This window comes from Macrotis lagotis, chromosome 3 (assembly GCF_037893015.1).
Source record: "Macrotis lagotis isolate mMagLag1 chromosome 3, bilby.v1.9.chrom.fasta, whole genome shotgun sequence".
Lineage (NCBI taxonomy): Eukaryota > Metazoa > Chordata > Mammalia > Peramelemorphia > Peramelidae > Macrotis > Macrotis lagotis.
Genome location: NC_133660.1, coordinates 81,405,208 through 81,432,813, shown reverse-complemented (window position 1 = coordinate 81,432,813; position 27,606 = coordinate 81,405,208). Strand labels below are relative to the sequence as shown.

The 27,606-nt window shown below is 39.1% G+C and overlaps 1 protein-coding gene across 1 annotated transcript in view; it reads right to left on the bottom strand.

Annotated features, from left to right (window-relative positions):
* The window catches only part of SPATA4 (spermatogenesis associated 4), a 35,010-nt gene extending 11,320 nt beyond the window's left edge, over positions 1–23,690 (bottom strand). The window contains exons 1-4 of the mRNA XM_074228935.1: positions 23,456–23,690; positions 21,173–21,302; positions 19,592–19,710; positions 19,262–19,482 (exon numbers count right to left, since the gene is read on the bottom strand). Coding sequence (XP_074085036.1) covers positions 19,262–19,482; positions 19,592–19,710; positions 21,173–21,302; positions 23,456–23,646 — 661 coding nt within the window. The 5' untranslated portion in view covers positions 23,647–23,690. The remainder of the gene's footprint in view (positions 1–19,261; positions 19,483–19,591; positions 19,711–21,172; positions 21,303–23,455) is intronic.
* Positions 23,691–27,606: the final 3,916 nt, after the last annotated feature.

Here is a 27,606-nt window from a genome sequence, read left to right as displayed (position 1 = left end):
TCAAAAGAACAAGAAGTAAGAAGCCCGACGATAGATATGATGAAAGAAAGTCAGAAAGAAATAAGTGGAAGCACCCTATTTCCCCATGTACGAGATGCATCCTTTTCCAAAATATTTGAGGTCTAAAAACTGGGAGTGCCTTCTACAGTAGTTGTAGATCTTTTTACTTGCATTTCCCGTTTTTTCGTGCTTATTGTTTTTGTGCTCATTGTTTCACATTTGTTACTGGTATATTAAGTCATATTTTGCCACATTCTTCAAAGTGATTCAGTTTGTATAAATGAATGGAAATTGTGCGGCTGAATGTCAGTTTTGTCCTCTTTTAACTGAGAAAACAATCCAAGACTGGCTATGTGAAAAAGAAAACCTCCTGAAAATGTCCCAGCAGAAGAAGACCATGAGAAGCAAGTCAGCAAAATGGTCTGATTTAGAGAGGGAATTAAGATATGGATTGAAGAACAAATGGCAATTGGAATTCCTGTTTCCACAAAGAAGGTTCAGCATGAATCAAGAAGAATTACTGATGAAAAAGAAGTGACTTATTTCAAAGGAGGGCACGATTGGTGCTTCAGGTTCATGAAACAGAATGGACTAAACATGTGTCCATGCACCAGACTTGCCCAGAAGATGCCTTGAAAGCTATGAGAAGGTTCTTGAATTTTATGATGAATAAATTTCAATAACTTTATGTAATACATTTTTTTCAAATTTCAGGCCCTAAAATTAAAGTGTGTCTTACACATGGGGAAATATGGTAAGTAAGAATGGGTAGATCAATAAATGAATAGATGAATTTTAAGGATGGGGAGACATAAGTATGTTTGTAGGCAGTACGGAAACAGTCAGTAGATGGGAAGCAATAAAAGTGAGAATGGGAATGATAATGGGGAATTCTGCTTGAGAAGATGAGATGGAATGAAATCACTTGTATATGTAGAATTTGTATTGGTATGAAAAAAGACACCTCTTCAGGTAGAGACAGGAGCAAAGGAGAAGACAGTTACAGAAGGTTTTTGAGTGATATGAAATGAGAAACAGGGGAGACGAGGGAGCTCTTAAAAATGACCTCAATTTTTTTCAGTGAAATATGAGGTCAGGTTCTCACTTAGAAAGTGAGAAGAAGGGCAAGTTGTAGGAGTTTTGAGAAAAGGTTTCAAAAGGCCCCTAAATGGGGTGGGCTAAAAGGGGAGGGCTAAAAAGAAGGGCTAAAAGTCTAATTGTGATTATACAGCATAAAATTATAGTGGACAAGGTTAGCATCTTTATTCAGAAGCACATGATTAGGAACAAAAGCAAAAGATGATGGGAATAATGCAAGGCTGGGTTTTGGAAGGCAAGATCTTCAATAGGATAAAGATAAAAAGTGATTCAGAAAACTGTAGAATTGAACTGGCTCACCAAGAAGTTAAGATAGGAAGAGAGTAGTTAGTGCAAGCATATGATGGTCTGGGAACGAATTGAGGGAATTTTGGAATTGAATGAGGATGAAAACAGAGTTTGGAATTTCAAAGCAAAGGAGAGATGGAATGACAACTGATTATGATTAGATATGGAATACTTGTGGGTGATATCTAGATCAAAGAAATGACAATGACTGTGAGTCTACTGTTGGGTAAGGTGGTGACATTGGGAAGTTAGGGTATTTGAAGTAGAATTGGCATGTATACTGAAGTTCCCAAGTATAAGTGAGGGCTGGAATTGGGGAGGAGAAAAACACACTGAACTCAATGAAAAAGGAAGAATGCCTATCAATGAAGATGAAATCAAAGCAATTATTAGAAGTTATTTTGCCCAATTCTGTTCCAGTAAAAATGACAATGTAAGTAAAATGAATGGTTATAAAAATGTAAATTGCCCAGATAAGCAGAAGACGAAATAAAATACCTCAATAACCATATTTTAGAAAAAGAAATTGAACAAGCCATCATCAGTGAGTCTCCTAAAGAAAAAAAAAAAACTAAACCAAATAGATTTATAGATGAATTCTACCAGATATTTAGGGAACAATTAATCCCAATATTATATAAATTATATGAAAAATTAGTCAAGAAAGGAGTCCTACCCAATTTCTTTTGTGCCACAAATATAGTTTTGGGTGTTTTTTTTATTTTTAAGGGACAAAAAAGGGATTTATTTAGGTATTGATGTGGTTAGCAGAAGTTAAGAAAGATTACAGACAGCTGAATCAGTTAGAGGTTATTAATCCAATAAGGGGATTAGCAGTAGCAGAATAGGTGAATACACAGCATAAAGAGAGGTATAGTGCCATGAGGTTATTTAGGGGATCTCACTCTCCCCAGAGCTGGTTGCCTTCCCAGAAGAAGATGAGTCATCAGGATATAAGCATAAGAAATGGTATAGGGCCAGAAGAGTTTATTTGGGTAATGACATTCCCCAAGAGCAGGAGAATTTCCCAAAGGAAGACAAGTCACAAACATAGTTTTGATACTTAATTAAGGAGAGTAAAAAAAATGGAGAAAGAAAATTATAGACCAATTTCCCTAACAAATATCAAGACAAAGTTTTTAATAAAACTATTAGCAAGGAGATCATAACAATATATCACAAAATCATATACTAGGATCAGGTGGGATTTATACCAGGAAAGTAAGGTTGGTTCAATATTAAGAAAACTATAAATATACTTGACTATATCAATATCAAAATTTATCTGTAAGAACAAAAGATCAAGAATATAAAGGGAATCAATTTTTAAAAATGTGAAGGAACACAGTCTATTAGTACTAGATTTTTGAACTACAATCTGGTATTGGCTAAGAAATAAGAGAGGTCAATCAGTGGAATACGTTAGGCATTCAATGCATAGTAGCAAATGACCATAGTAAACTAAAACTTGATAAATATAAAAATCCATGTTTGGGGGGCCAGAACTCAACATTTTATAAAAATTGCTAGGAAAACTGGAAAGCAGTCTGGCAGAAATCAGACTGTAAGCATAGACTAACACCTCATACCATACAAACAAAATAAGGTCAAAATGGATAAATGATTAAGACATAAGAATGATATCATAAGTAAATTAAGGGAGCATGGAAAAATGAACCTATCAGATCCATGGATAAGTTAAGAATTTATGACCAAACAAGAAACAGAGGATCATGAAAAGTAAAATGAGAAATTAAAATGCTTTTGCGCAAACAAAACAAATGCAACCAAAATTGGGGGGGGAGAGGGATTTACAACAATTTTCTCTGATAAAGACCTCAATTCTCAAATATATAAGAAACTGAGCCAATTTGTAAAAGTATAAGCCATTCTCAATTGATAAATGATTAGTGATATGAACAGGAAACTTTCAGAAAAATAAATTCAAGATAAGAAAAAAAATGAAAATGCTCTAAATCACTCTTGATTAGAGGAAAAAATTAAAACAACTGAGATACCATCTTACACCTATAAGGTTAGATATTATAATAGAAAAGGAAAATGTCAAATGTTGATGGGATTTTAAAAAAAGTGAAACACTAATGCACTATTGGTGGAGTTGTTAACTAGTCCAACCTGTTGGGGGCGGGGGGAAGAGGCTTGGTGGTCACTCAGAAGGGATAAAATAATCCCATTATAAAGGAATGTTACAGAACTCGGCCCCTCATTGTTTAAGAGTTCATGGGAGGGAGGACAGAAGGGATAAAATAATCCCATTATAAAGGAATGTTACAGAACTCGGCCCCTCATTGTTTAAGAGTTCATGGGAGGGAGGACAGGGGGGATAAAAGTGTCTGCTGAGAGGTGGGGAGAGAGCGGGAATGTGATCACAGAAGAATAAAGACTCATGACCCACCTCAGGCGCTCTGTCTGGTTCTTCCCCCATCAAAGAGTGGGGGCCGGAGGTACCCCGAAGACTCACCACGCGTTGGACTGGTGAGTAAGAGGACGGACTAGCATTAAGAAGCCGGCGTTGTAAATAAAAACCCGGCAAGTGGTGCCGAAACCCGGGACCTGATTTTGCTAGGGAACGTCTGAATCCGCTGGTCGGATTCTCCAGACAGCCTCGGTCGTTTCTGACCGGGAGGAAGGAGAGGGCGTTTACTCTCAGATATTGCCTGAAGGACATACCCCTATTGTGTTGACTATGCTTTCTTTCTCTCCCCTTTCTCCTTCTGCTCTAATCACGCTCCTTGCCGTGCTGGCCTGTCTGATTGTGCCCTGCTTCCTCCTTCTCTTTTGCCGAACGGGAACTTTGCAGTTCTGCCACCTGTTAGGATTGCAGCCTCGGCTAGTAGACAGCATGGGGGGCCGGAATAGTATTCCCGCCTTTGAGCCGGAGGAAAAAGAGGCTGTTGCAGTGCAGCTTTATAAACTCTGCGCTGAGCATGGCTGTAAATTACCTATCAAGACGTGCCGTGCTTTTGTTGAGAATATCTGGAACATCTGCCCTTGGGTGCAACATAGTGGGATCCAACCAGATAAATGGAAGGTGGTAGGGCAGCAGATGGCCTCCTATAATGACACCTGCCCGGGAAAACTGACCCCCAAGGATTTTACAGTGTATAAGATAGTGGATGCAGCCCTGCATCCCCAGAAGGTGACTTTGGCACGAACAATCAGCACTCAGGTGGGTAGCTCGTTGGCGGGATCGGATTCAGAGGGCTCAGAGGAAGAGGGAAGGCCACCCCCTCCCCTGTATCCGTGGGAGGAACTTAGAAGAAACAATGGGGGAAAAAGGGGCCCCCAGGGAGAAGATTCAGGGCCGGAAGTTTCCGAGCGCGGGAAGGGAGGGGTGCAAACAGTCCTCAGGGGTGGCAGGAAGAGGAGCGTGAGTAGGTGGGACCGGGAGGCTGCTGACGAGGAGGGAGAAGTCCGCGCTGATTGGACAGCTGCCGCGCCCCAGGCTTGGCGGCCCAGCCAGGAAACAGAGGCAAAAAATCCCCCGTGTTCCTTGTCCGCCCTTCAGAGATCCCCTCAAGGGCTCCGCCCATCCGGCCTACTTGCCACCAGTGCCTCCATAGCAATAGAGAAAGGGGAGGAGGTGGACTGGGATGACTGGGGCCTCTACCCGGTATTTACGGACCCCCTTACCGGAGCCCAAAACTACCACCCTGTCCCTTTTAAGATGCTTAAGGAACTTAAGGAGGCCGTGACTAAATACGGCCCAAACTCCCCTTATGTAAAAAGACTGATGCAAAACCTCTTTGCTACGCACCCTTGGACCCCTGCTGACTTTGACGAAATTGCAGCCGCGTGCCTGGATGCCTCCTTATATTTAGCTTTTAAGGCTCAGGCCCGCAGAGAGGCCTCTAAGCTGGCAAAATCCCGGGGTTATACTCCCCTGGATTTAGCCATTGACCTCCTGTGTGGAACTGGAGCCTATACTGACCCTGCTGTTCAGGCCCGGTATGGCCAGTTTGAGCTAGAGACTGTTAAAGAAACACATGTTGCAGCTTGGGATAAGATTGGAGCCATGAAAGGGGGGAGAGCCACACAGAAGTTGGTTGGGCTGAAGCAGAGAGCAGATCAGACACCCCTCTCATTTGTGAACGAGGTTAAAGAGACCTTGATTAATGCCCAACCCTACGGGGTGAGAGGAATTTCTTTCTTTTTCAGGCCTTCTGATCATCTTAGGGATCCTTGGAGGTGCTCCATCTGAAGGAAATCCGACATGGGGAATACTCCGAGTTATTCCCTCTCCCCTTCCGGTAGCACAGAACTCCCCGATCTACCCTCGCCTGCTAGTGACCAATACATCGATGGGGCTCCCTTCTGCCTCGGTGGGGCCCCTCATGTGTGGCCACAAGGGAAAACATCGAGGATCCCATACCATGGAGGGATTGCCAGATGGCGGGAGGATACCCCCTTGAGGGTGAACAAGGACGCTGATTCTGGGAATCACCCTACTTGTTGTCTGTTTCTGCCGCCTAGCTAACAGAGGGGCTATATGCTTCTTACTCAGAAAGCCTTCATGGCCATGGAGACGGGGGAGGATCCCCAAGTCTGGCTAGCCGCCATGCATGACATGTGACACCTAGGGGTAAGACGAGGTAAACCCCAAGACGGGCAACTTCTCCTCACCCAGCCACCTAAGACAGGCCCTGAGGGTGTCAGGCGCCTAGGACGGGCAAGGTCCTGGGTTGAAGGAGATGACCTAAGACAGGGTTCCTCGCCCCCGGCTATCAGAGGCCAGTAGAAATGACACCGCTTAAGGCTAACCTCAGCACCGCTTAAGGTCACACCAAGTGATAACCTTGTAAAACAGAAAGGGGGAGATGTTGGGGGCGGGGGGAAGAGGCTTGGTGGTCACTCAGAAGGGATAAAATAATCCCATTATAAAGGAATGTTACAGAACTCGGCCCCTCATTGTTTAAGAGTTCATGGGAGGGAGGACAGAAGGGATAAAATAATCCCATTATAAAGGAATGTTACAGAACTCGGCCCCTCATTGTTTAAGAGTTCATGGGAGGGAGGACAGGGGGGATAAAAGTGTCTGCTGAGAGGTGGGGAGAGAGCGGGAATGTGATCACAGAAGAATAAAGACTCATGACCCACCTCAGGCGCTCTGTCTGGTTCTTCCCCCATCAAAGAGTGGGGGCCGGAGGTACCCCGAAGACTCACCACGCGTTGGACTGGTGAGTAAGAGGACGGACTAGCATTAAGAAGCCGGCGTTGTAAATAAAAACCCGGCACAACCATTCTGAAGAACAATTTGAAACTACACCCAATGAGCTCTAAAACTGTCTATATCCCTACCTTTTGACCCAATGATTCCACTACTAATTCTTTATCTCCCAAAAAATAAACAGGAAAAGAAATTATTTGTGCAAAAATATTTATAGTAGCTCTTTATGAAATTGAGGGGGAGTTCACCAATTATGGAATGACTGAATTAGTTGTGGTATATGAAGTAATGGAGTACTATTGTTTTATAAGAAGTGATGAGCAGGAAGATTTCAGAAAAACCTGGAAATGAATTGATGCAAATGAAGTGAAAGAACAAGAACATTGTATACAGTGACAGCAATATTGTAGGAATGATCAGCTGTGAAAGACTTAGCTTTTCTGATCAAGGCAATTCCAAAGGACTTATGATGAAAAATACAGGTAAAATAATAGAGAACTGATTAACTCTGAGTATAGATTAAAGTACTTTTTTCCACTTTATTTTGTGTGTGTTTTCTTTTGCCATATGTCTAATATGGAAATATGTTTTTCATGATTTCATATGTTGATATCATATTGCTTGCCTTTTCAAGAGGTGAGGAGGGGCAAGAGGGATACACTTTGGAGTTCAAAATTTAAAAAAAAATAAATGTTAATTTAAAAAATGTCATTGAGAAACATTTAATAAAAAAAGAAAAATTGTTTTTTAAAGGCAGGAAAATATCCTAGGGTTCTATAGACAACAGAATCTTTATTGGGTGATAAGTATGGATCTCCTAAAAGGAGAGGAGTTTACTTAGTGATGGTGGTAGAAGAACTTGTAAATGACAATGGAAACAAGAAGTGATCCAATAATTCACCCACCTCCACCAGTGAGTTGAGGGGTATGAGTGAAAATACAAGCAGATGTCAGTGACTACTAGAAGAAAGAGCAAGAAAGGACATGGTCCAGTATGAAATCTAGTTTGTTACCTACGGAATAAACGACTCCAGAGAGAAGAGTAGAAGGGGTGAGTAACTTTACAGTGAATGGTTGGAGTGGGGTTGAGTTAAAGGGGATGGCAATCAGTCAGTAGGAAACTGAGAATGGTGTTTGGACAATGACAATCAGGACAGTTCAGTATTACAAGAGGCAGAGAGAAGCATGTTTATCTTTAATTAATTAGTTCAAGTAGATTATCACTATCCATATAGGTTTGGCCATGGTATCAGGCAGCTATTTGTGACTGAAAAAGTGGTGGGAATGCAGGTTCTATAGAGCTATAGGCTGCTGGAAAGAGTACTTACCTATAGTGCAATGAAAGAATTCTGGTAAGCCATTTATGGAGTTGCATCAGCTACATCACACTATCACTTAAAACTTGAAAACTTCTCTTAAAACTGAGAAATCTTAAAATGACTTTCAAAAATCAAAAGACAGACTTACAATCAAGAATGACCTACCCTGAAACACTAGTCCTACAGGAAAATCCTACAGAGAAAAAAAAATAGATCTTTAATGGAAGATAACTTTTAAGATTTTATAACAAAAAAGACAACAGGACCCTTGATTTATAAAGCCAAAAGTCTAGGAAAAAACTGAAAAAAAATAAATTTTGGGGTGGGGCTATTGGAAGGAGCTATATGATGACATAGCACTAACATTCTAATGGGGGTGAAGAACAAATATTCCTTCAAATCTTAAAAATCTTTAATGCATGCTTAAGGAGATAAATAAGAACAAAAATTCTGCAGATGTACTGTTTCAGTTTTGAGGACTTTTGTGGGGGGAAAGAGAAGAGAGATTAAAGGCAAAAGGAGAGAATGGGGGTTGGAACTTGATATTTCTCATAAGTAAAGTGCAAGAAGACTATACAAATATGAAGGAAGGGTTGGAAGAACAGCGATTAGATGAAGTTCATTTGTATCTAAAACAAAGGATTGAACACATTCCCACACATACAGAATTTGGCTTAGAAATATATCAAACAATGACCAAGCAAGAAATAGAATACATTATAAACTGCAAAATGGGATGATTTTGACTGTTAAATTAAAAAAGTCTTTGCAGTAATAAAACCAATGCTGCCAAAATTAGAAGAAAAACAGAAAGCTGCAAAACAATTTTCACAGCCAGGGGTCCTAATAAAGGTCTCATTTCTAAAATAAATAAGAGAATTATATCACATTTATAATGTTACAAGTCATTCCCCAAATGATAAATGGTCAAAGGCTATGAACACACAGTTTTCAAATGAAGAAATTAAAGCTATATGTAATCATGAAAAAATGTTCCAAATCATTACTGATTAGAGAAATGTAAATTAAAACAATTATGAGATTTCACCTCACACCTGTATTGGATGGGCTAAGATGACAAAAAGGGAAAACAATCAATGTTGAAGAGGTTGTAGGAGGATTGGACATTAATGCATTGTTGGTGGAGTCATGAACTGATCTAACCATTCTGGAGAACAATATGGAACTATGCCCAAAAAGCAATAAAACTGATCATACCCTTTAACCCACCCATACCTGACTCCTATCCAGAAGGAATCATAAAAAAATGGGAAAAATCTCAAATGTTACAAAATATTCATAGCAGTTCTTTTTTTGTAGGTAAAGAATTGGGGATTGAGGGGATGCCCATCGATTGGGGAAGTGGCTAAATAAGTTATAGTTACATTAACAGCATGAAATATTATTGTTCTATAACAAACCATAAATGATCGGACTCTAGAGAAGTATGCAATGAATTAAAGGAACTGACGCTGAGTGAAGGGAGCAGAACCAAGAGAACATTGTACACATTAACAACCAATGCTGTGAGTTGATCAGCCATGATGGATGGAGCTTCTCTCAGCAGTTCAGAGAGTTAGGAAAATTTCAGGAGATCTGCTCTGGTCAATGCTATCTCCATCCAGGGAAAGAAAAACAAACACAATGAAAAAATCCTATAGAATCTGAATGAACATTATATTCACTTTTTAAAATTTTCTCTTATGTATTTCTTTCTTATCTCCTGTTTTTCTTTCTTTTCCCTTAATCCTAAACACAAATGTGTCTGTACAATATTTACCAGACTGTTCACCACTGTGGGGATGGGGGTGGGAAGGGGGGTTGATAGGAAATTATGCAACTTAAAAATATGCACATACATGTGGAGGAATATTGAAAAACTTTCATAGCATGTAATTGGAAAAATAAAATATCAATTAAAAAAAGAAATATGTCGGGGCGGCTAGGTGGTGCAGTGGATAAAGCACCGGCTCTGGAGTCAGGAGTACCTGGGTTCAAATCTGGTCTCAGACACTTAATAATTACCTAGCTGTGTAGCCTTGGGCAAGCCACTTAACCCCATTTGCCTTGCAAAAAAAAAAACCCACCAAAAGATAAAAGAAATATGTCAAACAACAAGGAAAAAAATAGAGATAGGGAAGAGAGAAGATACTACTAGGGAAGGAGTAGCGGCAAGCAAATATATTTACTGATCCTGAAGGTGGAAGTAAAAAGGGGAAAAAGAAAACAACTAAAGTCTAAGGGAATATTTTAGATTGTCTTTTTTTTTCTTTTTACTAGGCAATGGGGAGGGGGAGGGTTAAGTAACTTGTCCAAAGTGATACAACTAATAAGTATTAAGTGTTTGAGGCTGGATTCAGAGCCAGTGCTCTTATCCACTAGACCACCTAACTTCCTCATAGATTGCCTCTTAAGACAATTGGGGAATGACTGAACAAATTATAGAAAATAAATGTAATGGAATATTATTTTTGCTTTAAGAAATTACCAATGAAATTATTTCAGAGACTCTTTGATAGTATGAACTTTGGAGTAAAGCAATCAAAAGAGATGAACAACCTATACAAAGACAGCAATATTGAAAAGTAAAATGACTCTAAAGACTTATGAACTGATCAATGCAATGACCATGGACACAAGCACAGAAAGAGATGTATGAATTCATTTGTGTGACTGAGGTTATTTATTATACAGTTTTCCACTCCCGTTTTTTTTTTCTTTCATTTGGTTTTTTGGAGGGGAAGGGAAATTAACAATACTGAGCCAAAAAAGTACAGAGACATTAAAATATTTCTAAAATGAATACAGTAGAAGTTCAGAGAGAAAAACAGTTTTGAAAGTAATGTGCAGAATTTGACATTTTTATTTTAAAAAGCAAATGATATGAAGATTTAGAGAATACTCTTTTTGGAAGGGGTATTCTGCCCCATTTAATTAAATATCATTGTTTTGGGGGTTGTTTAAATTTATTAAGGAAAAAATCTCTTTTAAAAAAAGACCTTCATTTGATACCACCATCCTCTCAAGTTGTCATATTAATAGCTCTCTTCCTTTCATAAACTCCTTGAAAGGGCAATCTCTACTTCTCCCTCCACTCTCTTACCTCCAATTCATTTCTAAACCTCTTACAATTCAGTTTTCATTTCCCTACTAGTAGTCTCCAACTATTCTAAGGTTGCAAATGATCTCTTTATTGCTAAAGTTAATAGGTTTATAGTCTGCATCCTTTCTAATCACTCTCCTATTATAGTACTGTTGACCACTCCCTTTCTAAACATTCATCTAACATTGGTATTTTTAGGTATTCTTCTATCATTCCCTTCTTATACATCTGACCAGCCTTTCTCAGTCTCCTTAGCAACAGTCATTAATTAATGAAGTATTGTGCTTCTCATGACCATCTCATCAACAACACTGTCTTCCATTTGCCTAAATGGAATAAAATTTTGACTAAGTCATTGTAAAAAGAAGAGACTGACAAGATGTGAGTAATGAAGGCAATGTGTGGTGCAGAGTGTTGGACTGATCATAGACTTATCCTTTCCAAACTAAATATTCAGATTCAAAAAAAGCAGTGGTCCCAAGGCATACAACTTAATATCAGCAGATTAGAGTACTTCTCTGAGTGTAAAAAGTTTATAGCTAACTTGAAAGAAAAAGTTGAGTCATCATATGTTTGTCAACAGTAAAGTAGAAAAGGAGTAAAAAGCTTTTAGAGATTTGGTGTACAGCAATGTAATCTACTCAATTGGGCCAGGACATTCAAAAGCATCAAGCTTGTTTTGATGACGATGAAGGGGAAATTCAGAAGCTGCTAAACAAAAATTATTCTACAAAGCTTACCAGTCAGGATAGTCTGTCTAACTCTGAGAAGGCAGTGTTTAAATCAATCAAAAGTAAAGAGCAGATAAAGCTTAGAGAGATGCTCGATTCCCTGTTTAGTAAGAAAGCCAAGGTTTTATACTGATAGTAACAATCCAAAGTGCTTTTATGATGCCCCAAAGGCTATTTGTGGGCAAAAGATGTATGGCAAGATCCTGGAGAGATGGATTGAACATTTCTAGAGTCTATTTATTTGTTTGTTTATTTATCTGAGGTTTTTGCAAGGAAATGGGGTTAAGTGGCTTGCCCAAGGCCACACAGGTAATTATTAAGTGTCTGAAGCTGGATTTGAACTAGGTACTTCTGACTCTAGGGCCAGTGAGTGCTCTATCCACCGCACCACCTAGCTGCCCCACTTTCTAGAATCTTTTTGAGAGATCATCATCAGTCAATTTTGAAGCCAATTACTATATATCTCAGGTTGAAGTCAATGTCTCACTAGCTGAATTTCTATCAGAAGAATACATTTTGAATTCTATTAGGCTCCTTTTTTTGTGACAAAGTGCCTGGTGTTGATTCTATCCTGGTTGAAATCATACAAGGACTAATGAAATTCTTCCAGTTTATATGGCAAGAGAAAGTTATCCACCAGTAGTTCAAAGATGTCTGCATTGTCCATCTCTAAAAAAAAAAGGAACTACTGTCTTTTGAAATTTCAGAGCAGTCTCATTCTCTTAATACTTGCTAGCAAGATTCTGACTAGAGTCCCCTCTTAATCAGCTAATCTTTCACCTGGAAGATAGTTATCTACCTGAGTTAGTTTGATTTCAGAAAGGAACAGTTAATATAGTGTTCGCTGCTTGACAACTCAAGGAGAAATGCCTGGAGCAGACAGAGATCTATATACAAAATCTATCAGTTTGATCAAGGCTTTTAAATGGTCAGTTGTGAGGGCTTATGGAATTCAAGGCAGAATTTGGTTGCCCAGAGTTCATGAGTATTGAATGTCAGTTTTTTGATGGCATGCTTGTATGGATTCTGGATGATGGAATCAAGCAAGGTTGCATACTTGTTCTCATGCTTGTTAGCATACTGTGTTCAGCAATGTTGTCAACAAGGCTAAAAATGGTATCAGGGTCAGCTACTGTATTGACGGTAAATTATTGACGGCAAAGAGTAGAGGGAGACTGGGTTTGTGACTTTTTATTTGCAGATGATTATGAAATGCAACAAAATATGGATCAATTTTCTGCTGCTGGTGCTAATTATGGCCTGAAAATTAACCCCAAAAGACCATAGGTTTTTCATAGCCAGCACACTACCATCCATACTTGGAACCATAGTTTATACCAAATGGTCAAATTGTAAATACTTTGGATAAGCTCACTGCCAAGGTAACAGTTCCATGTACAGGTGGTATTGTGCTGACTGTGGAAAACTTCTGGTCTTTTGACTTGTCAGGCTAAAATTAGCATTAGCAGCAGAGAATCGATAGATATTTTGTTTGCATTTCATCCTCAGAGGCTGAATTGAGTACACAATCATCTGCAAATAAAAAAGTCATGAACCCACTCTTCCTTTACTTTATAGAGTGCTGGTCTTGGAGACAGGAAGACAGGAATTCAAATCCAGATTCAAGACACTTGACATTTACTAGTTATGTGACCTTAAGCAAATCACTTAACCCTGATTGCCTCACCTTCAGGATCATCTAGAGATGTCCTGATCCTTATCTGACCACTGGAATTCAGATAGCTCTGGAAGAGAAAGCGAGGCTGGTGAGTGGGTACAGAACCCCCCTCACTCAAATCCAATTCATGTGCTTGTCATGGCATCCCTCCCTGATGTTAAGGTCTTCTTTGAGAATGAAGGACAGAAAGAATTATTCAAAAAATCCATCAGTCATACTTTCCAGAGATATGGACATAGATGATAAAGTTGATGCATACAATGCCAGAGCTAGTTCAGTATTTGGGAGACTCTAAGAAAAATGTGGGAGAGGGGGCAGCTAGGTGAAACAGTGGACCTGGAGTCAGAGTACCTGAGTTCAAATCCTACCTCTGACACTAAATAATTACCTAGCTGTGTGGCCTTGGGCAAGTCACTTAACCCCATTTGCCTTGCAAAAACCTAAAACAAAATGTGGGAGAGCAGAGGTATTAGAATTGCCTGCCAAACTGATCTACATAGTATTGACCTCATTGTTGTATGTCTGGACAATATATCAATGCAATTCCTGAAAACTGAATTGGTTCTATTTGAATTGTTTTAAGAAGATTCTGAAAATCACCTGGCAGAATAAGGTAACAGCACTGAGGTTCTTTTTTGAGCTGAATTGCTAAGCATTCAAACTCTATTGCAGAGAATGCAACTCAGTTGGGCTGACCACATTATTTGAATGTCAAACATATGTTTGCATAAAAAATTATTTTACAAGACAAGTACTTGCATGAAAGTCTGAAGTGATACAAGGGTATTCTCAAAGTCTGTCTCAAAAACTTTGGAACATTGTGAAACGCTGGAGACATTGGCACAGGAACACCCAACGTGTGCCTGCATCAAAGCAAAATTGCAATAGCTCAAGAGAAACATGAGATGTGAAAATTTAGAACCATCTCCACTCCTAATGTTCATATGAGCTATTTTTGCCTCATAGAAGCCCAATAGAGCCTTCTGATTGCATATTGGTTTATCAATCACACTTGTAAGAGAACCTGTTGGGGTTTTGTGTTTTTTTTTTTTTTTTTTTTTTTTTTTGCTTTAAGAGAATGAGATATAGGGGCAGCTAGGTGGCATAGTTGATAAAGCACCAGCCCTGGAGTCAGGAGTACCTGGGTTCAAATCCAGTCTCAGACACTTAATAATTACCTAGCTGTGTGGCCTTGGGTAAGCCACTTAACCCCATTTGCCTTGCAAAAGCCTAAAAAAAAAAGAGAGAGAATTAGATGTCAACATGAAAACCTTTTGTTTCATGTAGGTTAAGAATTTAATGTTTAAATTTTAAAGAAGCAAAATCACAGATTTCTTCCCCCATGTTAAATGCAGATTCATTCTGCAATCAAATGTATAAGAGATTGGGAGGTATGTCTTAATGCAAGATACCCTTTCCAATAATACTGTATAAATGTGAGGGGCTTTGGAAAATGATTAGGAAATTAAAAATTATGTAACCCTAATTAGATAATTTATCAATGAGTAAGATGTTTAAGAGTGTTATCAGACATGTGATCTACTTTTGGAAATATAAACCATTTTATTGTAATGTAGTCAAACCTGGAAATAATTGATTGCTTTGTAGGTATAATGAGGGAAATTATCAAAGGTCATGGCTCTCTGGGTTCCATGAAATTTTAAATGATGTGTCGGACCCTGCTCTAGATCTATAGGTCCAGGTATAAATGTAATAATAGAAAGATTGTTTTGTGAAATCTAGTTCATAATGTGTTACATTTACTACTGATTTATTAAATTTTAGAGACCCTTAAGATATTCTAATGGGTTGAATTCTGAAAAGTAATAATTTGCATTTCATACATGGCTAATAATTAAATAGGTTTATTAGAGAATTATTTGCATAAGAACTTGCCAATTATTTATATATATATACATATATATAAGTTGGAATTTTTGTGACTTTATGTGTGTGTGTATATATATATATATATATATATATATATATATATCTACATATAGATGTATATATTTCTATTTATAATCTGAAAGTTGTGGTTGTTTGCTTTGAAGTAAAGGCACCTGAGCAACATGGGAAAGAAAATAATAATTTGTGATTTTTTTTCTGTGACAATCTGGCTAATTGTTATGTGAGAATTCTTAAAATAATCTCCTAGCCAAAGGAGGTGTTTATTGTAATAGAGCAGGCTATCCAAGAGGCCTCTCCAGGAATAAAACAGATATTATTTCACACAAAGGGATGTGGGTCTGCAGAATAGAAGTTAGTGCCACTAGGAGGATAGACCTTCTTGTTGAATTATGAAACACAGTTGTGAAGAAGTTGGTTTTTTTGGTATGTCAAGGAATACTCCAGATGCTGGGGGAACTTGACTGCTTTTTGAATGTTCAGAAAGTAATTTATTTAATGTATTCTGATGACAGGAACACTCAGAGTAGATACAGTTGATATGTGTGTAGGGAAGGGGGCTGATTGTGTCCCCCCATCCAGATTAGAATTAGCATTTAGTCCTTGTGAAGTCGATTTACTTGGAGATCTAATCATATGGAATTACTATTTTAGATCATGGGACTTTTAATTGGCTTTTGTTTTGTGTCTGACATCAGGTATGATTAGCAAAGGAAGTGCTGTTGAGTCAATGCTCTCTTGAAGTCTGGAAACCCAAAGGAGGTTTGGACACTACATAGGTGACAGGTGAATTGGGAGAAAAAGCCAAAGGGGTGGCTTTTCAATGCAACCTGAGGTTGGACCCTTTTGATTTGACTTGCCCAAATGTGACATCTGAATAATGTCTCACTGGATAAATCAAAAATTTGACTTAAGGCATTTGACTATCCACATGACCTCTGCCTGGAAACTGACACTCAAAATTATACCTACAAAGGAATGTTCCTTTGATGTCCTGGATCTTTAAAGTAAATCACTAAAAGTCAATCTGATATAGAAATTTTAGGTCAAGTGAAGGTTAATAGCTAGATACACCAGCAGGTGTTAACCTCTGCTGTTAGCTATATGTTTTGAAAAGAATTAAGATTCTTTGATTTGATTTGATGCTAGGGAAAGAATATTTAAGTAAGAAGAATAAAGAATGTTATATAATCTCAACATACACTTCTGTGCAGTGGCAGTTTCAAGTTCTACTTTGAGAAGGGAATGTAAGTCAGTTTAGTATATCAGAAGAATCACCTATAGTTTAGTTAAGAAACATTTTTGGGAAGAAAGAGGAATTTATTTTAGTTAAGTATGCTTGAGTTATTTTAATGAAGAGCAAGAGATTAAGACTATTTGTATGTCATTTGCTGGAAATTCTTTGTATGAAGATGGTCATCTAATGTAAATGTTATAAGCTCAAGTTAACTTGATAATTCTCAACATATTCACTTGTGAACAGTTATGGGAGTTGTATTTTTGTTAAAGTATGTTTATCATTTGTGACAGTGAGACAAAATGTGAATTTTAATAGCTTTAGAATTTTATGGTCTAATGATGGAAATATGAGTCTGTCTGATAAGATGTTGTATAAAAAAAGCCACAAGGCGGCTAGGTGGCGTAGTGGATAAAGCACTGGCCCTGAAGTCAGGAGTACCTGGGTTCAAATCTGGTCTCAGACACTTAATAATTACCTAGCTGGGTGGCCTTGGGCAAGCCACTTAACCCTGTTTGCCTTGCAAAAACCTTAAAAAAAAAAGTTCCTTTACCAGAAGAGGAGCTCAACAAGTCATCTGAATTGGAGATTGGAATGGACTCTGCAGATACAGAAAGATATTGAATGTCTCCAGGAGAAAAGAGAGAGAAACTGGATGAGTTCATCTTTCCCCATTGTGTCTATGTGTGTGAATGGGTTGTTTGGTCAGGGTTCTAAGAAGAAGATGAGTCCCAAGTGGACCGGAAGAGAGAAAGAATAGAACCTGAGAGGGTATCAAAGATAGTGTGAGAGGATTTCAGATGCCAAATAAATATATGTATATAAAAGGAGGGATTGAATCAAATATTCCCTCTTAAGAGTTAATATTCCTAGTGAAGTGCTCTCAGGTTAAAATCATTAAAACAAAGGCAGACTATTACTCTTAGACTATTCTTAGAAGAGGAAGAGAGACCATGGATTCCAAGCCAGGCACCCTCCCAACTCTGTTAGGGAAGGAAATAGTGGACTATTACCAGAGAGATCTTGCATTTTTTTTAGTTAGTCACCTATTTGATGATAAAACTATCTTAACTGGGAAAACAAGTAGACTGTTTCCATGAGAAAAACCTTGCATTCCAATGAAGCTCATAAGACTACTCTTGTTTGATGATAATTAGACTGTTCCTAAACCTTGTGTTCCAAGACAAGTTACATTACTTCAATAAAATAGTTATAGTCCTGAAGATTATTCTCACCATCTGGATGATGAGGTAATATTTTATGAAAACATTTCATTCTTTTCTTTGTTGCTGGGGTAGATTTTCACAAGTAGAATGTAACTCTGAAGACTAACCAATGAGTCAGCAGAGAGGGATGATAGGAAGGAGAAGGAAATCTTGTTAGGCCATGTAATCTTGCTTGACTGTCAAATCAGCACAGCTCCTTGATCTTCACTACTTTTGTGAGACTTGGAGTGTGCCCTTTTCTCGAGAAAAGCCAAAATAAACTTTTTTTTTTGCTCAGAGGAGTCTATAGTTTTTAAGTGGATTTTTATTTTTATCCCCTCTACCCTGAACCTTGACCCCAACATAATGGTGTAATTTTGTACTGCTTCTAGAACAAAAGACAACAACCAATACCAAAATATTTTTTTAAAAGAAAAAGAACCTATATATACAAATATATTTCCAGAAACTATTTTTGTGGTGGTAAAGAATTGGAAATTGAGGGGCTATCCATCAACTGGGGAATGACTGAAGATATGATTGTGATGGAAGGTACAATGATGGGTAGCAGCTTATTCTCAGAAAGATCTGGAAAGCCTTAAGTGAACTGATACAAAGTGAAAGGAACAGAATCACAAGAGACCATTGTACACACTAATTGTTCAATGATCAATTGTGATTGATTTAGCTATTCCAAGCAATATAAAGATCTAAGACAATTCCAAGGATTTACAATGAAAAATACTATCCACCTCCAGACAAAGAATCAATGGACTCTAAATGCAGATCAAAGAATGCTATATTTTTTACTTCCTGTATATTTCTTTTTTTGTGTTTTGTTTCATAACATGACTAATATGTATGATATATAAAACCTATATCAAATTGCTTGCCTTTCCAATGATGGAAGAGGGAGAAGGACATTGTAAAACTTGAAAGTTCAAGATTGAAAAATAATTAAAATTAAAAACAGTTCAAAATGTTACACAGATTTTTCAAGTTGATTTTTATTCTGCAAAAGAAGGAGAAAGTTGTTGCAAAATTGCACTAAAATTCATGATGGGAGGATATCTATATCAATGCTGAGCTTTTATAGCAGTGAACAGTTTGGAATCATTAAAAGAATTACCTGAAGTCATAATACTGAAAACCATATTGTACAGTTGGAAGAATAATAAAGTAAATTTGAAGATAAAAGACCTATCATCCATATTTGTTTCAGAAAAAATCCATATGTATACTTAAACACAAAATTTTATGTTACAATTAGTAAGTTTACTAAAATTTTGCTAACAAATGAGAAAAAGTTAATTAAAATGATGGCGAGTCAAAGAAAAAAAAAGAGGAAATAGAGGCACGTCCTAGAGATGTAGGGATTACCAAGGACAAACTCAATTTTCTTGTGCATAATACAAGTTCAGCCCTCATTTCTTCTTTTAGGAGACCAGGTATGGAATGGTTCACAAAAAGGAGAAAGAAAAAAACTATTTTCAATAGAAAACTTACTTGGATGTTGTTTCCTACTTAATCTTCTGTGTAACATTTGTAAGAGACACAGAAAGTCAATTTTAAGTTGTTGGTTGAGTATGTTGGGATTGGTCAGTAATTCAGATAATCTAATGTTACTCTTGATAAATTTTGAAGCTGTTGTTTTGAGTGGCGGTGGTAAATTGACCTGGTAATTACAATCTGTGAAGTTCACATAGTTGTCTTCCATATTTTTAATTCTGAAAACAAAATGAAAATTCTGCTGTTGACACAAAACCTTGACAATGAAAAAATACATAAATCTTAGAAGATTTGTTTTAAAGTTTAACTGTCTAAATAATAACTCACTCTCGTTTTGTTAACAATGTGTAGATTTCTTGTATCAATATTTCTGCTACTCCAGGTTTACAATGAAGTGTCCCATGAATTAATTCTTTGGCTATTTTCAAATGTTTTTTGGAAAAAAACTTTAATAATAAAAAAACAAAAAATTCAGCTGTCAATTAGAGATTTTAATAGGAAAGAGATATATATTATACTTTCATTTTTCTATTAATATACTTAAATTTCTCCCACATGTATATCTTTCATTTACTTCTTTACAACTGAAAAGCACAGTAATTATTTCAATGGAATCAAATATATCCATACTACTATTATTACCACTACTATTACTACTACTACTACAACTACTACAACTATTACTACTACTACTACTACTAGCAATAACAATAATAGTAAAAAATAATAATAGCTAACATTTATACAGATTTTATGTTCCAGACATGGTGCTAGATGATTTACAATGATGATCTCATTTGGTCTTCACAACTGTGGCAGGTAGGGGCTATCATTATCCCCATTTTACAGATGAGGAAACAGGCAGAGAGATTAAGTGACTAGATCAGGGTCAAAGAGTCCGAGGCTGGATTTGACCTCGGGTCTTCTTGATTCCAGGTCCAGCATTCTTATCTACTATACCACCCAACTGTTCTCATATGTCACAGTAATGCATGCTTAGATTATAAATATAATAAAGATCCAAGTTAGCAAACTATTATAAAATATATATATATATATACATATATATGTGTATGTATATATATATATATATATGTATATATACATATATATATATATAAAAAACTAAAGGTTCTTAGGCAGGATCTGGCATTTCAGTGTAACTGATTTCCTTTGTAATCTTATGGGTTTTATTTTATATCTTTAACTTTTTTTTTGAGAAAGTGTCCATAGGTTTCACCAGACTACCAAAAATATCAATAATATACAAATGGTTAAGAAGCCTGGCTCTTGAATCTTTGGTGTATTGTATATTTATATTAGGGCTTGTCTTAAAAAAAAATAATTGTTTCTTTTCAGCATTATAAACATCCATACTTAACCCCCTTACTGACAACATTGCTAATACAACCATTCCCAGATATTCTTACTACAAATGTAGTTTGCAGGCCAGCAGGATTTTAGAAAGGAATTTTCAGATTTTCTGGATTTTACAGAAATTCAAATGCCAGGAATTGCTTCTTCAACCGAAAATTTGTACGACTTTTCTGTACCCAAAAGAAGATGTAATCGAATAGTATATACAAAGAAATAAACAACAGCTCTGCCCTCTCTTGAAGTTTATTCTTTAAGACACCTTGGTTCTGTGCAAGGTTTCATAATTTATACTTTCCACTGGTTCCAAAAGAGAAGTAGTTACATGTAAGACTCAGGACAACCCATCATCACAGGTGGGGGAAAAAATCAAAACATATGTTCTCTGGACAGTTTGTTAAAAGGATCATTTTCCAAAATGAAAGTCAGCCATCAGGAAAATTCAAAGTCAAATGGGGAATTTATAACTAAAGACATTTTTTTAAAAATCCAGAAATCAGGGCTAAGTAAAATTATATGTGATTAATAACTTACCGTTTCCAGCTGTCCCCAATTAGCCAATTTGGATTTTATGGAATTTCCATTCTCAAAAGTTATGAGCTTAAGATCCAAAGGATAATAGATACTGAATATTTCTGCAATCAGGAAGCCATTTGAAAAGTCCCTGACCAGTAACAAGGAGAGCAAACAGAATGCTTTTATTTTAGTCTGCAATTGTATTATATTAACATCAATTAACACTCCTCTAAAAGGGATGGGACCCTGGCTTATATAAATGTTTCATGTCCTTCAGGGCCTAGCATAGTACTATACACCCAGAAGGCACCTAACATACCTCAGATATTAAGCATGGACCAGAAACCATAGTAATAGAGTTTTACAAAACCTTAAGTGGGAATCAGTTTGTTACACCTAGAATAATTAACTAGGATTCCAAAGCCAGTTCTGCCTCTTCAAAGCTATGAGACCTTGAGGAAATCACTAAACAATTCTGAGCCTCAATTCCTTATTTATAAAAAATGAGAGTTGCACAAGATGATCTATAAGTTCCTCTCCATTTCTATGAATCTAAGAATAATTTTTTGGGAGCTAAATTCTATAAATTCCAGGAGACACTAATTTTATTATCTATATTATTTGATGTGTCATTATCTCAATGCATATTGGTTAATATTTGACTGAAAATTAAAATACTTTTCAGTACTCTTGAATAGGTTACTAATTATTGCTGGGAAAGAACTTGGAGAAAGGACAGGAGTAAGGCTATGCAAGTATAATTTCTCCACTTTCATTTATCTCAAGGTAATCCTATTTTCACATTGGTTGACTGAAGCTAGAATACTGGGAATATATCAGGATTTTAGATTGCCAGAACCTAAAATGGTTATAGATTTGATGATTCATTCCTATACAATGGAACAGAATACAAGTGCCCTCAAGTACAATGTTGGAGCAGTAAGGTGGTGAAATGCTGGGCCTGGAGTCAGGACGACCCGAGTTAAAATTTGATCTCAGATGTCTAACTCTGGACAAGTCACTTATCCCTTTTTGCTTCAGTTTCATCTATAAAATGAGCTGGAGAAGGAAATGGTAAACCAGTATCTTTGTCAAGAAAATCCTAAATATGGCTGCAAAGAGTTGGGCATGACTGAAATAACTGAACAACAATAACAACATATGTTCAGTTCATATCAATTTAAGAAACATTTTAAAAGAACTATTTATTATTAATATCCAATAGTAATTTATTGGGTTTTTTACTTTTTTTTTAATTTAAGGCGATAGGGTTAAGTGACTTGCTGAAGATCACATAGCTAGGTAATTATTAAGTATCTGAGGATGGATTTGAACTCAAGATCTCCTGACTCCAGGGCCGGTGCTCTACTTCCCCTCCTAGCTGCCCCATAGTAATTTATTATTGTTAATAGAATTTATTAAGAATTAAGCTTTGGGCTATTACCTTTAATTTAAACAAACCTGTTATCTTATATAATTTTGCTCTTATACTTTATGTTCCTTCCTTAAGGATATGATTTCTCTCTCATGACATTCGTCTTGGATCAGTGCACAGCATGGAAACGATGTCAAGACTGCTTTCTGTGGGGGTGGGGGGAGGGAAGCAGGTGAGCCGGAACTTCTAGGCCTCTTTAGGGCTAAATCGGGACAGTTAGGGAGGGGGCACTGGTCCTGGAGTCAGGAGTACCTGGGTTCAAATCCGGCCTCGGAGACTTAATAATTACCTAGCTGTGTGGCCTTGGGCAAGCCGCTTAACCCCATTGCCTTGCAAAAACCTTAAAAAAAGGTGCAAACTCGAGGGTGGGAAGGGGCCTGCAGCAGGAGGGGAGGGGAGGGGAGGAAACCAGGGAAGAATGCATCATTTCAAGGGTGTCTTCGGCCTCAGGTGGGTGAAGGCTCACCACGCCGAAGAGACCTGGAGGAACGCTTCCGGGGCAGCCCTTCCCGCCAAAGACGCCGCCGCTCCCAGGCCAGGTGGGCAAGGCACCCGGACCGTCAGCAAGCCTTTAAGGGCCGCAGCTCACTGAAGGGGCCGGCCTACCACGGAGGGGGAGGGGAACCAGGGGAAGCGCGCAGGCGCTCCGGGACCGGGAGTTCCGGGGCGGAGCCAAAAGGTGCGGGCGGAGAGCGCAGGCGCTAAGGGGAGGCAAGCCAGCGCGAAGGAGGGGCCGGCCATCAGGAAGTGAAGGCAGAACGCAGAACTGCGCAGGTGCAGGGCACGGGTCGGGCGGAAGCCGGTTGGTGCAGCGCAGGCCCGAAGGCGGAGCGCAGTCCGGGCTGCCTTCGTGGGCGCGCACCCACCTGTGGATGTTCTTGGGGAAGAAAGTGAGAGTCAGGCTTTGAAGCCAGCGCAACACGGCCGGGGGCAGGTGGCTCTTCTTCGGGGGACTCCAATACGGCTGGATTGTCTTTGGCCGCTTTGGAGGGACGGCGGGAGAGGCGGGTGGCCACGGCGGTGGGAGGAAGGCCGCGGGATGATCTGTGGCGGCCATGGCCGGTCCTGGCTGGCTTCCGCGGGCGCGGGCGCGGGCGCGGGGGCGGGGCTTCACGCGCCCTTCTCTCATTGGCGCAGGCGCAGCCCCGAAGGGGGCGTGATCTCGGAGAGGCCGCGGAAGTTCCTGGGCCGGATGCCTTGGGGGTGGGGCAGGAGGCTGCCCTCCCCCCACCTCCCGGGCGCCCTTTCCTCCTCTGTAAATTAAATGGGCTGGACCCCTCCCTCTAATCTTCCTTAACACATTTTTTTCCCTTTGTAGCCATGAAGTTAAATGATTTAACCACGATTAAGTTTCTGAAACCGAATCTGAACTCAGGTCCTCCCAACTCCAGGACCATTGCCCCCTCCCTCCCCCTTAGAGTCTTTTTTTGTTTTATTTTTAGGTTTTTGCAAGGCAAATGAGGTTAAGTGGCTTGCCCAAGGCCACACAGCTAGGTCATTATTAAGTGTCAGAGGTCAGGTTTCAACCCAGGTACTCCTGACTCCAGGGTGGGTGCTTTATCCACTGTGCCATCTAGCCACCCCCCCCTTAGAATTTTAATTCAATCCCCCCACCCCCCAAGGTGGCATCACAGGTTCCCTGTTTTGTGTGATACCTGCCCTGGGCATTCATCCTCCTGACACACCTCTAGATTTTACTTTACCTGGCATCCTTCTCCAGTTCACCTGAATGGGGTGTTTTGGAGGACTGGCACCTCCAGTATGAGAGCTGGCAGAGCCCTTTTTAGGGCTTTGGTATCTGAAAGATGATTAACTGTCTGTCAGAGACTGCAGAGAACTCAGGAAGAATAAGAATTGAGAAAATATTTGGAAATTAAAAGATAACTTAGAAACTAAAGTGCCACCTCTCCCTGGGACTCCAAGAAGTTGGAGCATACTCATTGGCCACATTGAGTGGACTAGGCCTCAAACCTGTTGGTGAATTAGGGGAATGTCTACCCCAAGCCTATGAAGACTTTCCTTTGTGCAACAGATGGATGGAGTAGGCACCATAAAGCACCTAGAGCTTAGGCATCAAGATGCCAAGGACATGCACAGACGATGGCCAGTCGGCTGACTTGTTTTTCACTGGACTTGGATGACTCAGGAAGGGAGAGTGGGACTCTGTCCTAGGGCAACTCTGCCTCACTTTTATTCCCTTTTTTTTACTTGTAAAATAAAAAGTTTTATTTTATTTAATATTCTCATTTTGTACAAATAATGTTTTTTACATTAATAAAATATTCTTATTTAAGAGTAAATGAAATACCCCCTCCTCCATAAATATAGTCTTGCTTCAGCGAAAAAAGTAAAGGGGAGAGAAAGAAATTAAAATTAAAAAAAATAGTAATAATTGTAGGTATCGCCAGCTGGTGCAATGGAAGGAGCACCAGCCCTGGAGCCACAAGCACTCAAGCCCACATCCAGCCCCGTACACCCAACAATCACCCAGCCGTGTGATACGCAAGCCATCCAAATCCCACTGCCCTGCAAAAAACACCCCCCCCAAAAAGACCCAAAATAAAATAAAATAGTAATAACAGTAGGGGTGGCTGGGTGGCAGACAGAGCATTGGCCCTTGAGCCAGGAGCACCCGGGTCCAAATCCGGCCTCAGACACTCAATGGATCACCCTGCTATGTGGCCCAAGGCAGGCCACCCAGCCCCATTTGCCCTGCACCCCCAAAAAATAATAATAATAAAAAATGTGCTTGAGTCTTTGTTCCAACACCAACAACTCTGTCTCTGTCGTGGGTGTATCACATTCTTTATGATAAGTCCATGGCAAAAGTTACTTCCATGTTTTCCACCATTGCCATTGCTGATTGCAACTCCCTCCTGTATTTCTCCACTACCATATACTATATTTTCTCTCTCCTTTCACTCTGACTCTGCTGTAGGGTCGCTGAGTGGTACAGCAGACAGATCCCCGGCTCTGGGGCCAAGAGGGCTGGAGCCCCCATACCACCCCTTAGGCCCAGCATCCACATGGCCCTATGGTCCCGGACAGGCCATCCAATCCCAGCCCCTTGCAAGAAGTAAAAAAAAAAAATGTTATATCTGACCACTCTCCCGCAATGATCCATCCTCTCCTCCTTCATTCACATCCCCACCCCTTCTTCTCTCTCCCTCCCCCCCTTCTTACTCCAGATGTCTATACCCCATTAAGTATATTTGCTGTTTCCTCTCCTAGCCACCTCTGAAGAGAGCGAAGTTTCCCTCATTCCCCCTTGCCTTCCCCCATTCCATATCATTGCAATAGCTCATTGTAATAAAGAAAAATCTTATTATATGAAATATCTTGGCCTATTCCCCCTCTCCATTTTCGTTCTCCCATTACATTTCCCTTTTTTCTATTGACTCCATTTTTACACCATATCTTTATCTTCGAATTCAGCTTTCTCCTGTGCTTCAACTATAAAAGCTCCCTCTACCTGCTCTATTAACTGAGAAGGCTCATATGAGTATTATCAATGTCATTTTTCTATACAGGAATACATACAGTTCATCCTCATTAAGTCCCTCATATTTTCCCCTTCTCCAATCTCTATTCTTCACCTGAGTCCTGTACCTGAAGATCAAACCTTCTGTTCAACTCTGGCCATTCCAACAGGAACATCTGAAATTCCCCTGGTTCATTGAAAGTCCATCTTTTTCCCTGGAAGAGAACATTCAGCCTTGCTGGGTAGTTGATTCTTGGTTGCATTCTAAGCTCTTTTGCCTTCTGGTATATTATATTCCAAACCCTACGAGCTTCCAATGTAGTTGCTGCTAAGTCCTGTGTGATCCTGACTGCAGCTCCACGATATTTGAACTGTGTCCTTCTGGCTGCTTGTAATATTTTCTCTTTGACTTGGGAGTTCTGGAACTTGGCTATAATATTCCTAGGGGTTGGTTTTTTGGGATCTCTTTCTCGGGGCGATTGGTGGATTCTCACCATTTCTATTTTGCCCTCTGCTTCTAGAATATCAGGGCAATTTTCCTGTAGTAATTCTTTGAAAATGATGTCAAGGCTCTTTTCCTGATCATGACTTTCAGGTATTCTAATAATTTTTAAGTTATCTTTTCTAAGTCTGTTTTCCATATCAGTTGTTTTTTCAGTGAGATATTTCACATTTTCTTCTAATTTTTCATTTTTTTTTGGTTTTGAAGTATTGATTCCTGATTTCTAGTAAATTCATCAATCTCCCTGAATTCTATTCTTTTCTGAAGGATTTATTCTCCTCAGAGAGTGTTCTTATCTCTTTTTCGATCTGGCCAATTTTGCTTTTTAATGCATTCTTCTCCATAACTTTTTGAACTGTTTTATCCATTTGACCTAAGCTGGTTTTTAGCATGCTATTTTCTTCAGCATTTTTTTGGATTTCCTTGACTAGGCTGCTGACTTCATTTTCATGTTTTTCCTGCATCTCTCTCATTTCTTTTCCCAGTTTTTCTTCTAACTTCCTCATTTGATTTTCAGTCTTTTTTGAGCACTGTCATAGCCTGAGCCCAACTTTTGTTTTTCTTGGAGTCTTTAGATGCAGGAGCTTGTGCTTCCTCATCTTCAGACTCGGTATTTTGATCCTTCTTGAGCTCATTTGCAAAATATTTCTCAATGGTGTTCCTCTTTTTTCTCTGCTTGTTCATTTTCCCAGCCTAAGCCTGGTTTTGGGGTGCTTCTTCACCTTTTGGGACACTCCTACAAGGGTCTCAGTGTGTGAGGTTCTGCCCTCCCTCCTGGTCTGTGAATGACCATATGCACCCCCCTCTGCCAATGGGGCTGAGGTGGAGGGGGCCCTGCTGTTCTATGGTGGGGCCTAGACTGCGATCAGGATCTGAATGTGTTCAGAGCCCCAGAGTCCTGTTCCAGGGGCAGAGGACAGAGCTCTGCAGTCTCTCTCTCTTCACTCCCCTCCCTAGGTTCAATGGGCTCATGCCCTGGGGGCTCCTGCTTACTGGCTCCAACTGCTTCTGTTGCTGGATCTGTGTGCCCTGAG